Here is a 23997-nt window from a genome sequence, read left to right on the forward strand (position 1 = left end):
GCTTTATAAAGCAGCATGAATATAATAATACAAGATTATCACTACAATAGTATAAAATATTATATCCTCAGTGAATAGTTAATGCTAAACGTTTATTTACTAGCCTACCTAATGCTGTTTTACTATACAATAGTTGTCTAGAAACAGATTGAAGTAACAGACCCTAGTGTTTAAATACCACCGCGTATTTTTCACTATTCGATCCGTTTTTAATAACTGAAATCAGACATTACTTACATTTTATTGTTAAGATTATCTATTTCTGTACATCCGAGTGTTTTTGGTCATCCTAGTGTTTGTAACACAGAGAAATGCATTTTTGCTTAATTCTAAAAACGCACATACCTCTGAAAAATAATAGTTATATAGACGAGCTCTAGTCTATTTTTAGAGAGTATTTCCCCGTTTCAACGCCACACTCTCTTGGTTCACTTTATTGTTAATTTTATACCGATGTGTTACAGGTTTGAAGATTAATCAAATCTAATTTCCATTTTCACGGGGTGAAACTTGGGTATGCGACTTAAGGTGATCTTAGCGCTAAGATTGTTTCGTAAAACTAAAACCTGTCCTGAGTTCGCTGCCATTGTAATACTTTTCCGATCAACATAGCCTCTTTAAACTACTGCCATTACGTATATTATATTCTCGTTTAGAATATCAGTGTCGGGATATTCAATGTATTTCTGGTCGTTTGTTGTAGACCAAATTTGATTTTACTTCCCAATAGGTTCGCACATACGAAACAATATGTAACAGAAAACAAAATGAAGTATTGTAAAAAAATATATATATACCTGTGTGTGTGTGTGTGTGTGTGTGTGTGTGTGTGTGTGTGTGTGTCCGTAACATGCTAAACCGGCTTTAAAGACAAGGAAAAAACCCGTTAGTTTTTTAAAATAAAATATAACCAATTACAGCACTCACGCTACTTTCTATATAATAAATAATTAACCAGTATTAATTAGACGCCTTAACTAGACGCACCACTCTAAATAATACATATAAAACCTTTGAACGACAAAACCATTATTCATAGTCAAAAACGTATCACTGCAAAATATTGGTAATGAATCTCTAACTAGTGCCTCGTATATAAGAGGACAGCCACTCCTTCCCACACTGCTCAAAGAGGACGGCCACTCCCAGAATAGTTTACTAAATTAAAGGCTCGTATTTATGAAAATAAATTACACATTTGTTCTGTTTGAAATATACGGTCGCAGACGTGTTCTGTGCACATTTTATGAATCTTGTTCTTAAAATAAAATAATTCGTAAACCCGTTCGTACAATATACTCGTGTTTAAAATGTTTTAGTTATTACACTGTTAGTTTAAAAACACAGACTATACAACGATTAGCCATTTTGAATGTCATTTTCAATAAGCATGTTATATTGTAGACTATCAAACTATCAAACAAATAAGTACATAACAACTGAAGACGAAATTTGAAAATATATGCATTTACAGTACAATAATAGGACTACATGTATAACAATTCAAATATGTTTTGAAGTAAAATTTACATTTTGTTTATAAACACCGCAAAACACATTTTCTGACAAACTTTAAGTATACATGACATTGCACAGATTCGTACGGCGTAAAATACTATCGCACTGCTATAGTTGAACACACTTTTTCGATTTACTTTTTATAGTCAATTTCGTCATATGATGCACCAACATGACCCTAATGACGAAAATAAATAAAATGCTCATTTGATATTCGTCTATTTTAAGTTCTCCTTGTCAAGACAAGCGAGGTTTTCTCGGCAGTTCCGCCATGCTGGTATGCGGGCTTCACTGACCCCACACCCCACGAAGATATTGCCCCGGCACGTGTAGTTGCTGCAGAGGGTGTTGCCATCTAGCTGCACGTGACCCGTGACTTCCGGTTGATTTAACATACGTAAGGCATGAAATGCCTGTCTATTTAAAACCACTCAGATGATATTCTACCGCCAATAGATTTCCGCAGTTCTTGCTTTGAGACAGTTCCGATAGTGTTATCCACACAACTGATAATATAATGAATCACATTAGTCACCCCCACACAGTCTGTGATCATAGGGGAATATAACTCACTTTTATTACCCCAGCACTTCTCAGAAAAGTACGAACACTCCTTTTCATGGATCTAGTAAGGCCACAACGGACATGCTTGAACATTTTTAGTAATATAAATAAATAAATAAATAAAATTCCTTCGTTTTAACAAAATAATATCTTTTCACATAATGGAAGTCCAAGGATATAAACACAGTCGTGGGTAACCTACAATTTGTTTTTGGTCTTAATTTCACAAATATTATTTTACAAAAATTCCACAAGTGACATCTACATAAATGCCCTATTAATGTTCTTCCTTTTAAACAAGATAGCAACAGTAGCACCATGCTATTATTTTCTGAGCTATTTCTTAAACAAGAAATTCTCCCCATATGAGAAATGGAAATACGGAAACTCGTCATGCGCACTGGGAAGTCACCTGCAGCCGCATTCCGCCACGATCATCTCATCATAGCGATACTTGTAGGTGATGACGTCATTCTCGTCCAAGTACAGAACGGAAATGGGGTCCAGCTTGGTGGGCACGCAGCACGCTCTTCCGGTCCTGCCTATTTTCGTGGTGTGCATCAGCGTCTGAATGATGGCGTGTTTGGTCGGAGTCAGGTGGTGATTCATCGGGATGTAGCACCGACCCACGCACTCAAACGCCTGCAAGTGAACAACGCGCCATGTAAACAAATAGAACAAAGTTTTGTACAATACTTGTATATATTTATGTATACTGAGCTCATTTCATATAAGGATCTTATGATAACATGTGGGATTGCAATTTAATTATGAAACAAAGGATAATATCATTTGACTGTTAATCCAGGCATGCTAACGTTCGCGAACTATTTGACTGGTTTCCGACGTGGTTTTTCTGTTCGGTCTGGCTGAACTCAGCCCTGGCCTGGTGCTTATAAAACGTTTAAAGTCTAGACTCGAGACTAAATAGAGTCAGTAACATCATGGCAACGCCATACAAATTGTATACGTGTGACGTAATTTGAGATTGAATCTGGACTCTAAAATGTTTATAAGCACGGGCTCTGGTCTGATGTGAACGACATAACCATAATACTTAACCAAGGCCGTCTCTGCACAAAGCATAGTTGAATAGACATTTGACAATAGAGTGGTTGGTTCCATGAATCTCAACTAGTTCTTCGTCTGCAGGAGGACAGACACTCTCAAGGAGATAATTTACTAGATATTTCATTTCTCTCGCACTGCCACTTCCAAACCTCTGAGACTGTCGCATGATTAAGTGGCGACAGAGTGTCGTAGCAAACTGTCAGATACTCAACACGTAATTATTATCTATGACTAGTTGGTCTTCACCATTCACTCGCGACTGTGTACAATGCAAGCGGTCACTGTTTGTACAAAGCATCATCGACTTCGCGACATGCTTAATGATAGGGTGAAGTGGAGCTAATCGAAACGAAGTTTTTGCTTACTTCATATGATTCAAAATTAAACTGCAATTCTATACTTTATCATGTTTTACTTTTTGACCAATAATGATTATTTCACTATAACTGGGGAGACAGATACTTCCTGTCATGATTTAGACACGTCTCGGAGTGTTGTTGCCTAGCCAAGGACAAGCTTATCGTTTCGGATCCTCCGAAAATCACTGTACAGTGTATCAGGAAATTACGATGTTTTTGGCAGGACAGCGTTCTACGAGGATGATATAATATTAGGATCATGACCTTGATATTTACAGTCTACTGTAGTGATATGAAAATAGATGAAGTGGCATTACCCCGACAATAAAAAAGATAACCGATTTCACTAAATTACAAAATTACCAAATAACAACGAATTTTACCTGAGTTTCTTTTTATGTCAAACATTTGATAATTCAATAGTCTTCAGAGGAAGTCAGCAGTAAAACATCTTTTACATGCACTTTCCCACAGTTTCTGATATACCTTAACGACAAAACCGTTAACAGCGATAAAGACCGTATCGCTACACAATGCAGAATTGAATGGGTTTTTGAGAAAATAATGGTTGATTCCATGAATGTGTATCTAGTGTCTCGTCTACAGGAGGACAGCCACTCCTGAGGAGATCTTTTAATGGACAATATATCATTCTTGAACTGCCACAACGAGGACTACCACTCCGAAACCAGTTCACTAAATGAAAACTAACACAGGCCAAAGCAAGTCGGAATAAATATAGTTGCGATGACATTCACTCATGAATCACTATCAAAATATCAGGTGTTCGCAAAAGTTTTATCATATCCTACCTCGCAGGTGGCATCCGTTACAAGTACTGCCACCATACCTAGTCAAGTCTGTTACGAGGACTACCAGCACAGCAGTCAAGTCTGTCACGAGTACTGCCACCACAACAGTCAAGTCCATCACGAATACTGCCACTAGAGCAGTCAAGTCCGTCACGAGTACTGCCACTAGAGCAGTCAAGTCCGTCACGAGTACTGCCACCACATCAGTCAAGACCGTCACGAATACTACCACCACACCACAGCAGTCAAGACCGTCACGAATACTGCCAGCACACCACATCAGTCAAGACCGTCACGAATACTGCTATCACACCACAGTAGTCAAGACCGTCACGAGTACTGCCACCACACCAGAGCAGTCAAGTCCGTCACGAATACTGTCAGCACACCACAGCAGCCAAGACCGTCACGGATACTACTATCACACCATAGCAGTCAAGACCGTCACGAGTACTGCCACCATAGCAGTAAAGTCCGTCACGAATACTGCCATCACACCACAGCAGTCAAGTCCGTCACGAGTACTGCCACCATAGCAGTCAAGTCCGTCACGAGTACTGCCACCACAGCAGTAAAGTCCGTCACGAATACTGCCATCACACCACAGCAGTCAAGTCCGTCACGAGTACTGCCACCATAGCAGTCAAGTCCGTCACGAGTACTGCCACCACAGCAGTAAAGTCCGTCACGAATACTGCCATCACACCACAGCAGTCAAGTCCGTCACGAGTACTGCCACCATAGCAGTCAAGACCGTCACGAGTACTGCCACCACAGCAGTCAAGTCCGTCACGAATACTGCCATCACACCATAGCAGTCAAGACCGTCACGAGTACTGCCACCACAGCAATCAAGACCGTCACGAATACTGCCATCACACCACAGCAGTCAAGTCCGTCACGAGTATTGCCATCACACCATAGCAGTCAAGACCGTCACGGTTACTGCCACCACATCAATCAAGACCGTCACGAATACTGCCATCACACCACAGCAGTCAAGTCCGTCACGAGTACTGCCATCACACCATAGCAGTCAAGACCGTCACGAGTACTGCCACCACATCAATCAAGACCGTCACGAATACTGCCATCACACCACAGCAGTCAAGTCCGTCACGAGTACTGCCATCACACCATAGCAGTCAAGACCGTCACGAGTACTGCCACCACATCAATCAAGACCGTCACGAATACTGCCATCACACCACAGCAGTCAAGTCCGTCACGAGTATTGCCACCACAGCAGTCAAGTCCGTCACGAGTACTGCCACCACAGCAGTAAAGTCCGTCACGAATACTGCCATCACACCACAGCAGTCAAGTCCGTCACGAGTACTGCCACCATAGCAGTCAAGTCCGTCACGAGTACTGACACCACAGCAGTAAAGTCCGTCACGAATACTGCCATCACACCACAGCAGTCAAGTCCGTCACGAGTACTGCCACCAGAGCAGTCAAGACCGTCACGAGTACTGCCACCACAGCAGTCAAGTCCGTCACGAATACTGCCATCACACCATAGCAGTCAAGACCGTCACGAGTACTGCCACCACAGCAATCAAGACCGTCACGAATACTGCCATCACACCACAGCAGTCAAGTCCGTCACGAGTACTGCCATCACACCATAGCAGTCAAGACCGTCACGGTTACTGCCACCACATCAATCAAGACCGTCACGAATACTGCCATCACACCACAGCAGTCAAGTCCGTCACGAGTACTGCCATCACACCATAGCAGTCAAGACCGTCACGAGTACTGCCACCACATCAATCAAGACCGTCACGAATACTGCCATCACACCACAGCAGTCAAGTCCGTCACGAGTACTGCCATCACACCATAGCAGTCAAGACCGTCACGAGTACTGCCACCACATCAATCAAGACCGTCACGAATACTGCCATCACACCACAGCAGTCAAGTCCGTCACGAGTATTGCCACCACAGCAGTCAAGTCCGTCAAGAGTACTGCCACCACAGCAGTCAAGTCCGTCACTTCATCATGCAAAATGATTTTGTTTCAAATGCAACAGTTTATAGCAGTGGTGGAGTACTGATTGAGACAAAAGAGGAATCAAATCACCGATGGTGTTTGATCCCACGTCCCTGGCGCAACCCGACTGAGATAGATCTTGCCCTCTGTACGCGAGGAAAGAATCGGTAATCATTAGCCGACCTGTGTCTGCGATCGACGTTATACACGTGGCCGGGGTACGACCTTGTGATTGTTTGTGTGAAATTAGACAGAGCACAACATGGTACCTGATTATTACAACAGCGCTATGTCTGGACGATAGACCATAACATGGTACCTGATTATTACAACAGCGCTATGTCTGGAAGATAGTTTACGTAAGTCACTGAAGAATATCAAAGGTAACAAGTGGGAGCAGATATACTCGAGGCATTTCATTGACGGTGTGTCGTTACACACGCACGCACGTACGCACGAACTCACGCCCAGACGCCCACAAACGTTCGCACATTAAAACTCGCAATAACACTTTAAATACTAAGGCAAACATTAAGAGGACATATGTAACTAATATGATTCTTCTAATTGTATTTTAGTATACATCACTGATGTAAATATTACAACCAACTTAAATGGACGGTCCTGAGTCTGTTGTAATTTTTACGATGTTGTCGACTAATAAACACGTTTTAATGACTAACATTACACGTTAAATACATTCCGAGGCTGTACATTAGACGGATTTCCAAGGGGAGTGGAAGTCCTAAGGACGGGTACCTGATCGTAAATCATAGAAGCATTCATGACTTTGCCCAATGTCCTTTCGACTCTGTCTTGTGCAATTACGATGTTGATAATGGAAAACGATTTTGTCGTTCAGATTTGATCGTCCCAGTCTTTGTACTAGGTCAGACTTCATTTTATTTTATTGTGAGACCAAATCCAGTTTTATTTTTATTTGGGATACTAACAAAGATTAAGACGCCAAGAAAGATACTGAATATACAGACACTGGTATTCTATACAAGAAACTAAATTTAATATGTAAATTTAGTTGTTAAAAGTGGGATATACCTTAAAATGACAATCAGAAAAAAACTAATGATTTTGGAAAAAGAAAGAAATGTTTTATTTAACGACGTACTCAACACATTTTACTTACGGTTATATGTCGTCAGACATATGGTCAAGGACCACACAGATTTTGAGAGGAAACCCGCTGTCGCCACATAGGCTACTCTTTTACGACAGGCAGCAAGGATCTTTTATTTGCGCTTCCCACAGGCAGGATAGCACAAACCATGGCCTTTGTTGAACCAGTTATGGATCACTGGTCGGTGCAAGTGGTTTACACCTACCCATTGAGCCTTGCGGAGCACTCACTCATGGTTTGGAGTCGGTATCTGGATTAAAAACCCCATGCCTCGACTGGGATCCGAACCCAGTACCTACCAGCCTGTAGACCGATGGCTAGAAACTATTTTTAAAGCGACATAATTATGCGATTAAAAAAAATTGAACAACAAAACCGTAATACATGATCAGGGTCGTATCTCGGTACAATGTAGAAACGAATGGGAATTTTGCAAAATAGTGGATGATTCCATGAATCACTAGTAGTGCATTTGAACTGAACACGATAAATATGTATATATGATGTAGTCCAACAATTTGTAATCCAGTATATTATTTACATAGTAATATTGACAAATATAACTTTAACAATAAGAAACATGGTCATCTCACTAATAGACAGATTATGAAATCTGGAGAAAAGGTTCTTATACTAATATATACTTAAAACACACTTCACTAAAATAACTCGGTGATTATTATTTTATTTTTTACAATGATCTAGAAATTCAAAGCTGTATTAAACAAGCTTATAGTTATGTACAAATAATATAGGATTAGAAACGGGTTGTACAAACACCCAAATATGTCTTTTGTAACGGTTTTTTCTTCAAATCATATTTTGTTTTGTGTAAAGTTCTGATTTCTTTAAAACATAATTCACAAATCTAATAATATGTCAAAATATAATAAATATTAAGGTATTTAATATTTGTATATAATGCCTTTAGAGTCTTATAAATGCTGTACAAACATTTTTATAGAACATCCAAGTCATTAACCTAATTTTGACGTGTGTTAGTTCTAATATATAAATAAATAGCTATTAATATCTCCTTCGAGGTTGCCTAGGTGTGTTATCATATATATTTAAGATATGTTGTCTTTAACATTTCAATTACCATGCATACAGAGATCATTCACACTATTTTATTGGCCAAAATATCCTTTTCCTGAATACTGACTTTTATTATAATTCAATTGTCAGTAGTGTACTACTGTAAATGTCAACATCAAGATTACTGTGAAATGGAATGACTCAATATGAGCTACCAACATAATTAGTAATTACTCTGAATTGTACAAAAAACAAACTTTTATTGATATTGTAAATACCATGAAAATCAAATCCTAAATCTACCCCACGCAGAAATTCAATTAACATTCACCACTTTTAAAGTAAATCAGACAAAATGGGTGGTGGTGTTTAAGCTGCTGGTTTCTGATATAACGGGGTACGTCTTTGACTACCCTAGTTCAGCATAACAATTGTCATCTTAAATTTAGTAGCACCCTACACATTTCTACAGTAACCGATAGCAGTTAAAATTAAATTACAAAAATGTACTGGCCAGATGAAACGACACTTTATGATAACAAGTCCTGTCATATATAGCACCAAGTTTATAGTAGGCATGGTCTTAATCAATGCAACATTCGAAGTTCGAACTTTGACCAAACGAGATGCCACTGGACACTTGACACCATAAATATATAGACGTGTTCGAATGAGTAGGAACGTGTAGGAGTTTACCTGCCTGCTGTTTGATTTCCCTCATCACTGCTATGACTTGACCTACCAATATCAATGCTAGGACTTGACCTACCAATATCAATGCTGAGACTTGACCTACCAATATCACTACCACTACTTGACCTACCAATATCAATGCTGGGACTTGACCTACCAATATCACTGCTATGACTTGACCTACAAATATCACTGCCGCTACTTGACCTACCAATATCAATGCTGGGACTTGACCTACCAGTATCACTACCACTACTTGACCTGCCACTACTTGACCTACCAATATCACTGCCACTACTTGGCCTTCCATCATGATGGAGCTACCTGCATTGTGACGGGCCTACATGATATTTGATGGGCCTACCTGATAGCCAGTTGGGATGAGGATCCACTCGTGCCAGTTGATGTCCTGGAAGTTCACGTACATCGGCTTGCGTCTGCAGCTGTTTCTGCGATTCTTCTTGCTCCGCTTCACGATACTGTGGGAAGCAGACGAATCGCCGCTCACGCGGGAAGACCCAGATGCTGCGTGCTGGACCATGGGTAATTTTATATTCCTATTCAAAACTTCCTTGCTCTCCTTAATGTCCGATTCGTGTCTAATGAGTTCGTGAATCTCCGTGTCGTGCAACCTCTCCTTCTGAAGGTCATTAGAGAACACGACCAGCAGCGGCTCGTTCTTATGGGTCGGGTCAGTGTCAATGTCCATGTTGCCATGGCTACCGCCATGAAAGACACTCTCGATCCTTACTTCCAAAATCTGAACATGCGTGAAATTCGAAACCCACCGCTTAACAGCGGAAGTGACGTCAAACGCCTCCCAGCCACTGTTTTGGCCGTACACGTGTCTGGACGAGAGTTGTCTGTACTTGGTGTTTTCCGGAACGTCGCGGCGCTGCGAGAGCATCTCGAGGACCGACACCTTCCTGTCGACGCCCACGTAGGTGCTGCGGTCCCGCTGGACGAGGGTGTACAGTCTCAGCTGGGCGTGGTCGATCACCTCGTCCATGCTGATGCTGGTGATGTTGAAGACAAGAGTGTGTACACGCGTCTTCCCGCCAGGAAGTTGACCGTTGCTGGTTTCTGGGTAGATGTGTTCTAAACAAAAAATACGAACGGCGTGAATTTGTTGACAGTTCAAAACATTCAATTTAAACTATATTCCCATGTTAATATTCAAATTAAGATTCAGGCATACAGTCCTGAACACCACTTAACTATATCTTTTCAGGACAGGAAATGTTTTATTTAACGACGCACTCAACACATTTTTATTTACGGTTATATGGCGTCGGCAGGACAGGGACTAATGGTTATTTGTTAGTGGTGAATGAAAGAGAAGTTGGTGTAAAGTTTGTTTTGTTTAACGATACTAGAACACATAAACAAAAAAAAATCGGCTATTGGATGTCAGACATTTGGTAAAGTTTTATATGTAGTCTTACTCGAAACCCGCTACATTTTTCCATTAGTAGCAAGGGATCTTTTATATGTACTTCTTACAGACAGGGCATCACATACGACTTTTGATATACCAGTCGTGGGGTACTGGTTGTGACAGAAAATATAACAATCAGAGAATGGGTTCCCTTGTACTTCCCATCTGAGTTATGAAATCACTCTGGACTGAAGCCGGTATTGAGGGGCGAACCCAGCCCCTATCAGCCTTAAACTCACCTTTTTTTACTGAGACAAGTCCATCAGATATATTTAAGTTTGGTGTAAACCATTTGATATCAATCTTTAAATAACAAATAAAATGAGTAAATTATTTGATATCTCTGTTAAAAAAAATTTAAATAGTAAAATATGTTATATCAATATTTAAATAACAAATAAAAAGAGTAAATAATTTAATATCACTATTTAAATAAAAAAAATTAGAAAGAGTAAATGATTTGATATCACTATTTTAAAAAAAGGTAACACATTTGATATCACTATTTGAAAAACAAATAGAAATAGTAAATCATTTTATCATATATCTTACATTTTCAGTGCAATCAAAGTATGTGATATTTTTCAGATCACATACTTTAAGAATTTGATAACTTTGCAAACTACGAAAAATTACTCTCCTACCTTTAATTGCCGTTAGATTTCCTCCAAAGTTTGTCCAGACACAAATCTTGAAAAAACCCACTACAAATATAAAGATTCCACACACGAGACTGCAACGATGTCGCCGATATTGTCTTTGCTGATATTGCATAGGGAAAAATACATGCAGTTTTCTGCCGTCTGCCATGTTGCTTGTTTATGGAATACTCTTCAAGAGGGGTGAAAGCCTCCAAAGTATGTGACACAATTACTATGAAATCGATGATCTCTAGTGGTATCATTAAAATAATAATAATAATAATAGTAATAATAATAAAAAATAATAATAATATGACGTCATCACGTTTGCTTTTATATCATAACATGTTATGACGTTGTTAGATTAAGTCCTATCCTTTCACTCCTCTTGAAGAATATTCCATAAAAAGTCAAAATGGCAGCTGATACAAAATTACATGCTTTTTTCCCTATGCACTCACAGCGAAGTCGATATAGGTGACATAGTTATCATCTGGTATGTGGAATCTGTGTCATTGTAATGGTTTTTTCAAGATTTGTGTCTGGACAAACTTTGGAGGAAATTTAACGGCAATTAAAGGTAGGAGAGTAATTTTTCGTAGTTGTTAACAATTTGGTTCGGACAATAGATGTAAATTAGTCGAGGTCTCGGCACTAGGTTTATTGACATTTAAGCAAACGTACTTGGCTGACACCCCATGATTGACGTATGCATTCATAGTCATCAAATAAAAACATTTCAATGGCAATTTGACACTGAAAGCTGTCCAGCGTTCAGAAAACAAAAAAAGTTAGGCATAATTTTATTTTGATGTAAGGACATCCAAAATGACGTCATTCGAGTTTGACGTCATTTCCATTCAAAAATACACCGCCAGAGGCTCGCATAATACAATTTTTATTCCTAACATATGATATTGACGATACCGAAAAACACTGGTAATAACCCCTCTCTCTCTCTCTCTCTCTCTCTCTCTCTCTCTCTCTCTCTCTCTCTCTCTCTCTCTCTCTCTCTCTCTCTCTCTCTCTCTCTCTCTCTCTCTCTCTCTATATATATATATATATATATATATATATTAGGAGGTAAAATGAAATTTGAGCTACTAGTATTACGAACATTAGGACTACCAAAAACACATTAGATATTTTCAGATATTGATATTATAACAAATAAATTGTATTCAAAATGTAACTTTAGTTAAAAAGGATTTATTTTTGGAAACATGGTACAATGGTTGCAAACTCAGGATTGGGTATCGCAGCCAGGTTTCAGTTTGATAGAATAGGTATGATGATTTTAATTTTAACAAGTGATGCTTAAAACTAGAAATCTTGGACAAGGCTTGCCTTAAGCATGCAGCACACGCTGCGACAAGTGGAGATTTTTTTATCGCAGGAGACAGAAATCTCCACTCATCTCAGCGTGTGCTAGGGACTTGAAACAGAAATCTCAACAAGTCTCGACGTGTGCTAGGGTACGGTGACAAGTGAAAACAGTCGCATGAGACTGTTTCCAAAAATCAAACATGTTTGATATTTGTTTCCACTTGTCTCCACTCGTCTCCACTTGTCGCAGCGTGTGAGGGGTTTTGCGACGGAGACGCGAGACTAGTTTCTTCGATTGACCAATCAACGCTGGCTGTCGTGGCACATGACTTCAAAATGGCAGCCGCCATGGAAGCATTTAGTTGGACACACGATAATGAGGATATCATTGTTGAATTGTGGGCGGAACGACCGTCCTTGTTAAATAAGCCTAACTTTTTTGCGTTGGTTGAACGCCGCCGCCATTTCTTTTTCAGGTGCAGTTGAGTGACGTCACGAAAGCTGGAAACGTCACGAAAGCACCATCACTTGCAAGCAACTGCGTTGGTATCAGAATTGCGTCTAAATGGCCTTTCAACAACAATGTATGTAGGGAAAAGATCACTATTAGACCTCAGCAAGGAAAAGGAAGGGTTAAATATAAGGGTTAAATGTGCGATAGTCGGCGATAAAAATATCCTGTCGTCGCCAAGTGTGCACACTGGTCTCCTAGTGTGCGGGGTTTTGAGACAAGCGGAGATTTCTGTCTCCGGCGACAAAAATCTCCACTTGTCGCAGCGTGTGCTGCATGCTTTAGGAGATAATATTCCATATGTTCAAAGTAAAAAAAATCCACAAGATTAATAAGTTGGAACTAACAATTTCTGTTCTTTCCAGGCACTGCTATAATTTCAATGAATTTTAAATCTACAAAATCGTGATTTTCATTAAATATATTATTTAATGAAAAGGTTTTACGTTCCTATGCACAATTCTTAACAATTAACTTTATTTCTAATAGTGTTTAACAGATTTCATTTATATATGTATGCACCTTATTTCGTTAGTAGCTGATACGGCATAGATTATATTATTTCTGCTTAGGGGTAGAAGATAAATTTAAGCCAACGTTTTATAAACAGAACATTATCATGTCCATTTGTTTTGTAACGTAAGTTGATGTTACTCAAATGGTCACCAAAGACTACTTTAAAGAGTCTGGTGAGTTTTTCCCCAGCATTTGAGTAGTTTATGATTTATTAATTTGTATCTAACATAACAAATCCGTACTCATCAAACTATAGGTATTTTTATTTAAATAATTTACTTTAAATGTAACATCAGTCACAGTGAAATGTTCTAGAGCAGAAGACCTATTCCTCGACTTTAAAGAGAAATTGAATTTTGTAGAGTATGGTGATTTGGATCTCTGTTCCAATATCAATATTTGAAATCCATCTTGTCTTTCGTTTCATTGCTCTGTTGTAAATGCTATAACAACACCAATATAACAGATCATTAACGTAATGCTCTTGGACAAAATTTTCTCTTTGACTTAGCAAAATTATTTTAACATTTTGACTGATAAACAAAGCAGCACCTTTTTCTTAATATCGTTTGTTCCAGTTTACGCATAAGATTGTTTACTATTCTACAGATTCAAAGATATTTGGAATCTGGTAAAACATAGTTTTATAGAAAAAGGAAGTTTATGACAGAAAAAGCGAAAAGGAAAGAAGACAGATTTAGATTAGTCCGTTGTTTTCGCAATATAATGAAAGTGAATAAGGCACTACATTCAGCGTCATGTTTGCTAGTAGTATGTTACATCGTAAAATGGTCTTTGAATTCCGATAAAAAAATAAATATTCAAAGACGTTTGGATGTCTGGTACAAAGATGTAATACTTTGTCTTTTGGATACGTATTTCTTTAAAAGCAGTTGACAGTCAAATAACCTCTGGAAGTTCATCAAAATTTAAATATAAATTATTTTGCAATATTATGTAATTAAAAAAACCAATCGTATGGCTAGAGTACAAAATAGGAAACAACGAAGGAAGCACAGGTAATACAAGATAACTCTACTAAGTATTTAGTCTTACCTTCTTTGTTGACGTTAATAAAACTGCGCACGATGTTCGAGGTAGGTGGAACAAAATGACCTTGAGAAAAGCGGTTATAAAGGTCCAGCATGTACTCGGGGGCTTGCCTGGAGGGGTTCCCTAGCTGAGTGTTGGACAGGGGCCGCGAGCCTAGCACCACAGAGCCTTCAGAAAACAAATCTGGCGGCCTAACGGCGTTGTTCACCTCGTCCCACTCAGTATCATCATCATCATCATCCTCGTCCTCGTCTGCTGCCTCATCCTCCTCGTCGTAGAACGATTCGTACTGGTAATCCACGTCAAAAGAGGTAGTGGGTTCCTTATCAAACGTCTGTAGCGGCTCCACTCTCCCATCATTAATTGTCTCAGCATCGTCTGTCCAGTTCACTGCTTGTAAAGTGAAGTTAATTTGTGGGCGTGCGGCGCAGACGTTCAGTAGGAGCGGGATAACTGCTGCTCCGAGTACTTGCAGACGACAGTGCATTTCTTAATCATTTATTTTGGCGCCAAACAATTTTGTCGGGCTTCTGACAATAGTGTGAAGTTCAGTAGGGTGGGTTGTTGTTTACTGTACAGGTGTTTAGTTCCATCTATATTATTTCGTTATGACGCCCATTCGAGAGTTAATTTATGCAGACGAACAGACAAAAACATCCTGAATGTACATGACATTCAACGAAATCAAATCAGACTGATATGTCGGCTTTCGAAAACTTGTGATGATGACGAGCTAAAAATCAAGCGCATTATTTCTTAAGGCGGCGTTTTATAACGGTAATAATACACTGGGACTGTTGTGGCAGATTAGAGAAAGTTTTGCATGGACCATCCCTCAAGACTTATTCCTGTAGAATCAGAACTGCCTCGTGATAATCTGGCCAGCATGGCATATGGTAGAGAAAAGACCAAAGGCCAACTACTTTGCACGGTTTTCGTTACACACGCGTTATATCAAATCTCTCTCTCCTATCCGTTTTATTGTGAGCTATTTCATTCATGATAAAACGCGAACTTTTGCGCTTCATCATTACAATTTCCCTAACCAGCCAATCGCCGAAGAGGATGCTGACACGGACGTTTGTAGACACAGGTATTTAACACGTTTGATAAATTGATTGTTTATAGAGCAACGACCACAGTTGGTCGCTCTGAGGCAGTCCTAGTTTTTCGCAATAATTCTTTTTGCTACCTTTTTTTTTTTTAGCAGTATCAAGTGTTTGTGCTCATATTTTAAAATGTAATCTTGTATTTGTCATTGACCCACATTTTCGAAGTACGTACCTTTCTAAAATGCATTTTGGCCACTACACACACCATGGCGACCGGAAGCAAATTGGATTTGCTAAACTTGATAATTTAAGCAAGAAGTTATATGTAATTTAAAGGTAAGAAAAACTAACAACCGAAAATATTATACACTTCTCTAATAACTAAGGTCAGTGCCTTTAATATCCTATCAAATGATGATGTTGATTATGGCAGTGGTGATGATGACGATGATGATGCTAATGATGATAGCGATGGTGATAGTGATGATGATGATGGTGGTAATGATGATGATGATGATGATAATGAAAGAAATGTTTTATTTAACGACGCACTCAACACATTTTATTTACGGTTATATGGCGTCAGACATATGGTTAAGGACCACACAGATTTTGAGAGGAAACCCGCTGTCGCCACTACATGGGCTACTCTTTCCGATTAGCAGCAAGGGATCTTTTATTTGCGCTTCCCACAGGCAGGATAGCACAAACCATGGCCTTTGTTGAACCAGTTATGGATCACTGGTCGGTGCAAGTGGTTTACACCTACCCATTGAACCTTGCGGAGCACTCACTCAGGGTTTGGAGTCGGTATCTGGATTAAAAATCCCATGCCTCGACTGGGATCCGAACCTAGTACCTACCAGCCTGTAGACCGATGGCCTAACCACGACGCCACCGAGGCCGGTATGATGATAATGATAAAGCTTATATTAAAATGGTTCGAACACGTTTTGCCGGTTTCGATTTGATGATTCGGGGTTACAAAAAACCCCAGGTTTACGTAAACTTTATAGACTTCTTCGTTATACCCACCCAACCCCCCAAAAAAACCCAACAACAACAAAACAACAACAAACAAACAAACCCAAACGAACAAAACAGCGACAAACCCACCCCCCCAAAAAAAAAAAAAAAAAAATAATAATAATAATAAAAAAAAAAAAAAACAACAACATACACTCACACACCCACCCTCCAACAATCCCCCCCCCCCCAACAAACAAATAAACAAACAACCTCCATAGCGTCGTTTTACAAACATTTCATTTTTTCCTTTCATTATGATATCGGTTTATTCGTTTGGAACACTTTTAGAAGAAATAATGAGACAAATAGTTCCGTCTGAGGACAAATGAAATATATTGAGCCAGACTAAATAATGACGTCAATAGTGCTGCTTAAAAAATAAATAATTACGTTGATAATGCCACTTTAACATTAAATAATTACATCGACAGTGCTATTTTAGTATTAAATAATTACATCGACAGTGCTACTTTAGTATTAAATAATTACGTCGACAGTGCTACTTTAGTATTAAATAATTACGTCGACGACCCCTGCATGTGCTGTAACCTCACCGTGGTGCAGGGGTGTAACATTCTCTTGGAGAATGGCCAATACAGCACAAAATTGAAGTTTTGAGTAAAATTCAGTATCCATAAAATTCTGTGATATTTGTGTTTTTGTACAGTTCTTTACACTGTTTTTACACTGTTTTTGTTTAAGTCTTGAATTTTTATATTGATGTTGATCATCACTTTATTTATTTGCATTACCATAGTTTGACACCCAATAGCCGATGTATTTTTCGTGCTGGGGTGTCGTTAAACATTCATTCATTCATTCATTCAATTACGTCGACAGTGCTACTTTAGTATTAAATAATTACGTCGATAGTGCTATTTTAGTATTAAATAATTACGTCGATAGTGCTACTTTTCTGTTAAATAATGACGTTGATACTACTATTTTACTGTTAAATAATTACGTCGATAGTGCTATTTTACTGTTAAATAATTACGTCGATAATGCTACTTTACTTTTAAATAATTACGTCGACAGTGCTACTTTATTGTTAAATAATTACGTCGATAGTGCTACTTTACTGTTAAATAATTACGTTGATAGTGCTAGTTTACTGTTAAATAATTACGTCGACAGTGCTACTTTACTGTTAAAATAGTAACGTCGATAGTGCTACTTTATTGTTAAAAAATTACGTCGATGGTGCTACTTTACTGTAAATAATTACGTCGATAGTGCTACTTTACTGTTAAAATAATTATGTCGATAATGCTACTTTACTGTTAAATAATTACATCGACAGTGCTACTTTACTGTTAAAATAATAACGTCGATAGTGCTACTTTACTCTTAAAATAATAATGTCGATAGTGTTATTGTACTGTTAAATAATAATGTCGATAGTGCTACTTTACTGTTAAATAATTACGTTGATAGTGCTAGTTTACTGTTAAATAATTACGTCGACAGTGCTACTTTACTGTTAAAATAGTAACGTCGATAGTGCTACTTTATTGTTAAATAATTACGTCGACAGTGCTACTTTATTGTTAAATAATTACGTCGATAGTGCTACTTTACTGTTAAAATAATTATGTCGATAATGCTACTTTACTGTTAAATAATTACATCGACAGTGCTACTTTACTGTTAAAATAATAACGTCGATAGTGCTACTTTACACTTAAAATAATAATGTCGATAGTGTTATTGTACTGTTAAATAATAATGTCGATAGTGCTACTTTACTGTTAAATAATTACGTCGATAGTGCTATTTTACTGTTAAATAATTACGTCGACAGTGCTACTTTACTGTGAAATAATTACGTCGTTAGTGCTACTTTACTGTTAAATAATTACGTCGATATTGCTAGTTTACTGTTAAATAATTACGTTGATAGTACTACTTTACTGTTAAATAATTACGTCGATAGTGCTACTTTACTGTTAATTACGTAGACAGTGCTATTTTACTGTTAAAGTTTGTTTTGTTTAACGACACCACAAGAGCACATTGATTAATTAATCATCGGCTATTGGATGTCACATTTTACTGTTAAATAATTACGTCGATAGTTCTACTTTACTGTTAAATAATTAGGCCTACGTTAATAGCATCATAGTGCAACTGTAATATTAAATACTTTAATGTTAATGTCGTCGATGATGTTACTTTAATTATCATGTCGTCGATAGTGTTACTTTCATGTCCATGTCGTCGATAGTGTTACTTCCATGTACATGTCGTCGATAGTGTTACTTTCATGTTCATTTCGTCAATAGTGCTACTTTAATATTAAAGACGCGAACACGTGCAAATTCCTACATCATAATTTCCCCCTGACTACACGTGTGATACGTCGTGCACGGTGTGAACGCTATCACTACAGAACCACATGTTCAATGTCTGATAACATGGGTGGTGACAAAATCATATTGGCGCACACACCGCACGGAAGTCCTCCGATACTAAATCAGCGCCTTATTATCGCTAAAATGACACCCTCCGAGATACCGCTCAGTTTCATTTGTTACTCCTTCTTGTTTATTGTAAAAGCGAGCAACAAGGGTCACTTTTTAATGAGCTGCCATCGAGGGTGTTGCTCGTGGATGAGACGTGCCACACGTTGTCGCTGCTGTGCGCGAGAGTATGTCACGTGACTAGACTGGGCGGCAGCGTTCGTGGTGAAGCGCACATCAGACGACTACATACGCATGTCATATCTCGGAGAAAGCAGATTAAATAATTCCGTCTTGTTTCTCGTGCTTTCTACGTGCTGTCAGTCTCGTAGGTGTTCACTATAGGTTTGCTTTGTCAGAATTAACATCACGTTTGCAGCAATATTCTTACATCATTACTGTGAAGTATGATATTTACTTATTTATTAATTTTAATGTATTAATTAATGAATTACTTATTTAAAATATGTTGGGGTTTTTTTAAACCACCACTGCCTGATGTTGATGCTGCGTATCCCTAAACCATTGCTTACAAGAGTTCTCGCAAAACATACGAATGATTTGTTTAAAACTATATGTAACAAACCATTAACAAAATTACACATTTATCTAAGAATATGTGTCACATTATATAAAGACGCAATCTCGACTCCTTAAGATATAATATCTTTTACCAATGTAAAATAAACAGAAGCATGGTTTTTAATAAATTCGCGAACGTGTATATTCGATTTTATGCAATACTCCTCTAACCAACATTTTTAGCACATTTTACAATTTGTTCTTGTAATATTTATTAAAATGATCTTATTTGCTATCAAACTTACTTTCCCCTAAAAACAACATATAGTACGTTGTCTGTATAACTTGTTTTCTTGTCATACAGTTGCTATGTCAACGATGAAGTTAATTCTTTGGATAGTATTGAAAAGCTTATTTGCAAATGATTCGATGTTTTTTCTGATGTTAAAGGAATTATTCTGAGTTACTGCATTGTAATTTGTTTTTGACCAATAAAATTTTGTAACGACTAGTATTGCATATTAAATATAGTTTAGAATATCAGTGTTTTTATATTCAGAGTGTTTCTGATCATCGTAATATTTTTCAGTAGCCCAAACGATTTGGCATCCCAATAATTTTGTACGTACGAAAACATTGCAAAAAAATGCAAATTAAAATGAAATTTGACCTAGTGCAAATACTAGGACGATCAGATGTACGTTTAATATATAATCACTGATATTTTATGCAGAAAAATATATTTAATATGTAATTACAGTCGTTAAAGTCTGTTGATCAATAGTCTTTTTAAGCAATGTTGACTATTAAGATAAGAATGACCCAGTTAATGGTGCGTGAAACGTTATTCGGATTTCTCAGTTACTAGTAGCCACACAAATCATTTGGGATTTGGAGCTAGAGGTGTCTGCGTGTCCTGGCCATATTGACTCTAAAAATATGAAGCATATTTTTTAATAATTATGTCAAACATTTTGGAACAGAGGAACATGAAATACGCTACCGGTGTGGTACGTTATCGCCACACGAAGAGCACGGTGAAAGAGTTCACTGTCGGTAGAACGAAAGCAGTTCTTGAACAGAAGCACTATCGGCATTGTCACTTACACGATAAAGAGCGGGATAATCGTGCCAGAATGATCAGACATGCCTTCAGGTTATGTTCCCTTATTAACGTAGGATCTGGGTAGTTCTATTGGTTAGTTAATAAACTGGGTTATTTTATTCTACTATATTAGGGAGATGGAATGGCCAGTTCAAATATTTATTCCATGGTGTTTAAGGTAGTACTAAACCAAATAACTTCCGGCTGGGTCAAAGTGCGAGGTGCACCGAACTTTTGATAGAGAAGTGAACACCACAAGTCCTGTGATTGGTTATAAATGTGAGTGTGTTGGTTGTAAAAAATAATAGTTTCATCTGGGTAAAAAAAAATTGCAATTTTATTTCATCTAGTACCAATGTGTCAAGTAGCCTTGTGCTTGAAACATGTATGGGGTACCTGTAAAAAAAAGTACTAGAATTTTGTGCGAAACTAGGGTAGTCATAGACGCTACCCGTTATCATTTTAAGTGTAAGGGGTCGTAGTATTTATATCCGTGGCGTTTATGTCGGTTGATACGTTGCAGGTAGGAGTTTTAGCCACATATGTTACTATTGTCGTCTATGGGATTTGATTTGGTAATATACACCCTTAATACGTTATCCATTGATCATACGCAATTTCAAAGATTTGCGGTCAAAAAATATTTTTAAAAAAGAAAGAAAGAAATGATTATCTGTTGTCAGCAGAGTTCATTAAAAACAAACCCAAGAAAACACACATGCACGCACACACATGCACAAAAAGAAAGATCAAAAAGATAAAAGAAAGGGAAAAGGAAAGAAAAAGAAAAAAGAAAAAAAAGAAACCCAACCCCAACACATGTGGCCCCCCACCCCCTTCCCACACACATCTGGCCAACAGGAAATAATTGAAAATAAGTCTTATCACAAACTCAAATAGGATTGGCCTGCATTTTTTCTTACATCAAACTTTCTGTATTTTAGTGTTCTAAGTTACGACAGATAGAATCATCATAACCGTGCTAATTTTAGTTTCCATATGACACGTCAGGTCTAACAAACGAGCGGGGGCCCGGAGCGGAGACTATTTCAGTTTCCGCCAAATCACCAACTGACGACCGTTATCAAAGTATATTGTTAAAATTACGGAATATTTCACTTCTCAAGTATGCTTTTAGGAAACACCACACACGTAAATATTGCCGAGAGATAACAAAAGAGATGTAATGAGACAAACTGTTTTCAAAAATAACTCTGTCGGCTCTTTCCGACTGTTTATCGTCCGGCATCTGACTCGCTTTATTTATTGGTTATAGTGATATGGGGAAGTTATGACATGTTTCCCTGAACAAACAAGTGAAGTATTGGTGTGGTTCATATACAACGACGTATCGGTGTATTTCATGTATGATGAAGTATCAGTATATTTTACATATGATGAAGTATCGATGTATTTTACATACAATGAAGTATACATATATATATGACATATGATAAAGTATCGGTGTGTTTCACATACGGTGAAGTATCGATGTATTTCAAATACGGTGAAGTATCGGCGTATTTCACATACAATGAAGTATCGGTGTGTTTCAGATACGATGAAGTATCAGTGTGTTTCAGATAGGATGAAGTATCGCTATATTTCACATACTTATGTATTTCACATACGATGAAGTATTGAAGTATTTCACATGTGAGGAAGTATCGGTGTATTTCACGTATAATGAAGTATCGGTGTATTTCACATACTTTGACGTATCGCTATATTTCACATACTCGTGTGTTTCACATATGATGAAGTTTTGGCGTATTTCACGTACGATATAATATCAGTGTATTTCACACACAATGAAGTATCGATGTATTTCAGATATGACGAACTATCAGTACATATACAATGAAGTATCGGCATATTTCACATACAATGAAGTATTGGTATTTTTCACAAACGATGACGTATTGGCATATTTCACATACAATGAAGTATTGTATATTTCACAAACGATAAAGTATAGGCATATTTCACATACAATGAAGTATTGATATTTTTCACAAACGATGACGTATCGGCATATTTCACATACAATGAAGTATTGTATATTTCAGAAACGATGACGTATCGGCATATTTCACATACAATGAAGTATTGGTATATTTCACATACGATGACGTATCGGCATATTTCACATACAATGACGTATCGGCATATTTCACGTACAATGAAGTATTGGTATATTTCACAAACGATAAAGTATCGGCATATTTCACATACAATGAAGTATTGGTATATTTCACAAACGATGACGTATCGGCATATTTCACATGCAATGAAGTATTGGTATATTTCACATACGATGAAGTATTGGCATATTTGACATACAATAAAGTATCGGCATATTTCACATACAATGAAGTATTGGTAGATTTCACATACGATGAAGTATCGGCATATTTCACATACAATGAAGTATTGGTATATTTCACAAACGATGACGTATCGACATATTTCACATACAATGAAGTATTGCTATTTTTCACATACGATGAAGTATCGGCATTTCATACATAACAAAGTATCGGTGTATTTGACACAAGGAGACATGCTTTTTTTTTTTTACAAACACAAGTGGAGTATCGATATATCCACACAACGGCGGGTTATCGAAGTCCCGTTCATCTCAGATGCTCGTTCTGAAAGAGACGTACTGAAAAGACACAGCGTGGTCATGTGTTTGACGCTAACCGTAACCCCTGAGACGTTGTCATTGTGTAAAATACTGAAACTGTTTTGTTTAAAGCGGCAATGTCCGGAATATTTTTATTATTTAAGCATATAGAACAGAAAATCCAATTACGTTTGGTGCATATATGACGCTGCACTCCGCATTGGTTTCACTACGCTGGCTTATCCAGGTCAAAAACAAAGCCAGTATTTTAAAAGTGGGACCCTTTTGACGGGCTCCTACCGATCTCGGTTTTCATTGGCTTATCACAAGTGTGGAATTCCCCAACAAGAGATCACGTGAGATTTCGCAATTTTTGAACAAATTTAACTGTCTTGATTGAGGGGTCGTCTCATATCTCCAAAACATATTTATATCCATAGAGGTATGGTACAACGCCTTTCCAGAGGTCGGTGGGTGGGGGATTTGCCTTGAAATTTTCAGTGGCCAATTGTTGGCATACG

At 37.9% G+C, this 23997-nt stretch overlaps 1 protein-coding gene across 1 annotated transcript; it reads right to left on the minus strand.

Annotated features, from left to right (window-relative positions):
• Positions 1-332: 332 nt before the first annotated feature.
• On the minus strand, positions 333-10370 carry LOC121379400 (bone morphogenetic protein 10-like). The gene is made up of 2 exons (XM_041508000.1): positions 9557-10370; positions 333-2724 (listed from the first exon to the last, which is right to left on the minus strand). Exons 1-2 carry the CDS (start codon positions 10199-10201, stop codon positions 2491-2493), a joined length of 879 nt encoding a protein of 292 aa, XP_041363934.1. The 5' UTR covers positions 10202-10370; the 3' UTR covers positions 333-2490.
• Between the last annotated feature and the right edge of the window lie 13627 nt (positions 10371-23997).

This window comes from Gigantopelta aegis, chromosome 8, assembly GCF_016097555.1.
Source record: "Gigantopelta aegis isolate Gae_Host chromosome 8, Gae_host_genome, whole genome shotgun sequence".
NCBI lineage: Eukaryota > Metazoa > Mollusca > Gastropoda > Neomphalida > Peltospiridae > Gigantopelta > Gigantopelta aegis.

Bases quoted from the DNA above. Each gene is read 5' to 3' on its own strand.
- LOC121379400 (XM_041508000.1), bottom strand. From the start codon at position 10,201: ATGGACGAGGTGATCGACCACGCCCAGCTGAGACTGTACACCCTCGTC. The intron at 2,725-9,556 runs GTAGGCCCATCA...GTTCACTTGCAG, and splicing joins TCATCCCAACTGGCTATCAG to GCGTTTGAGTGCGTGGGTCG.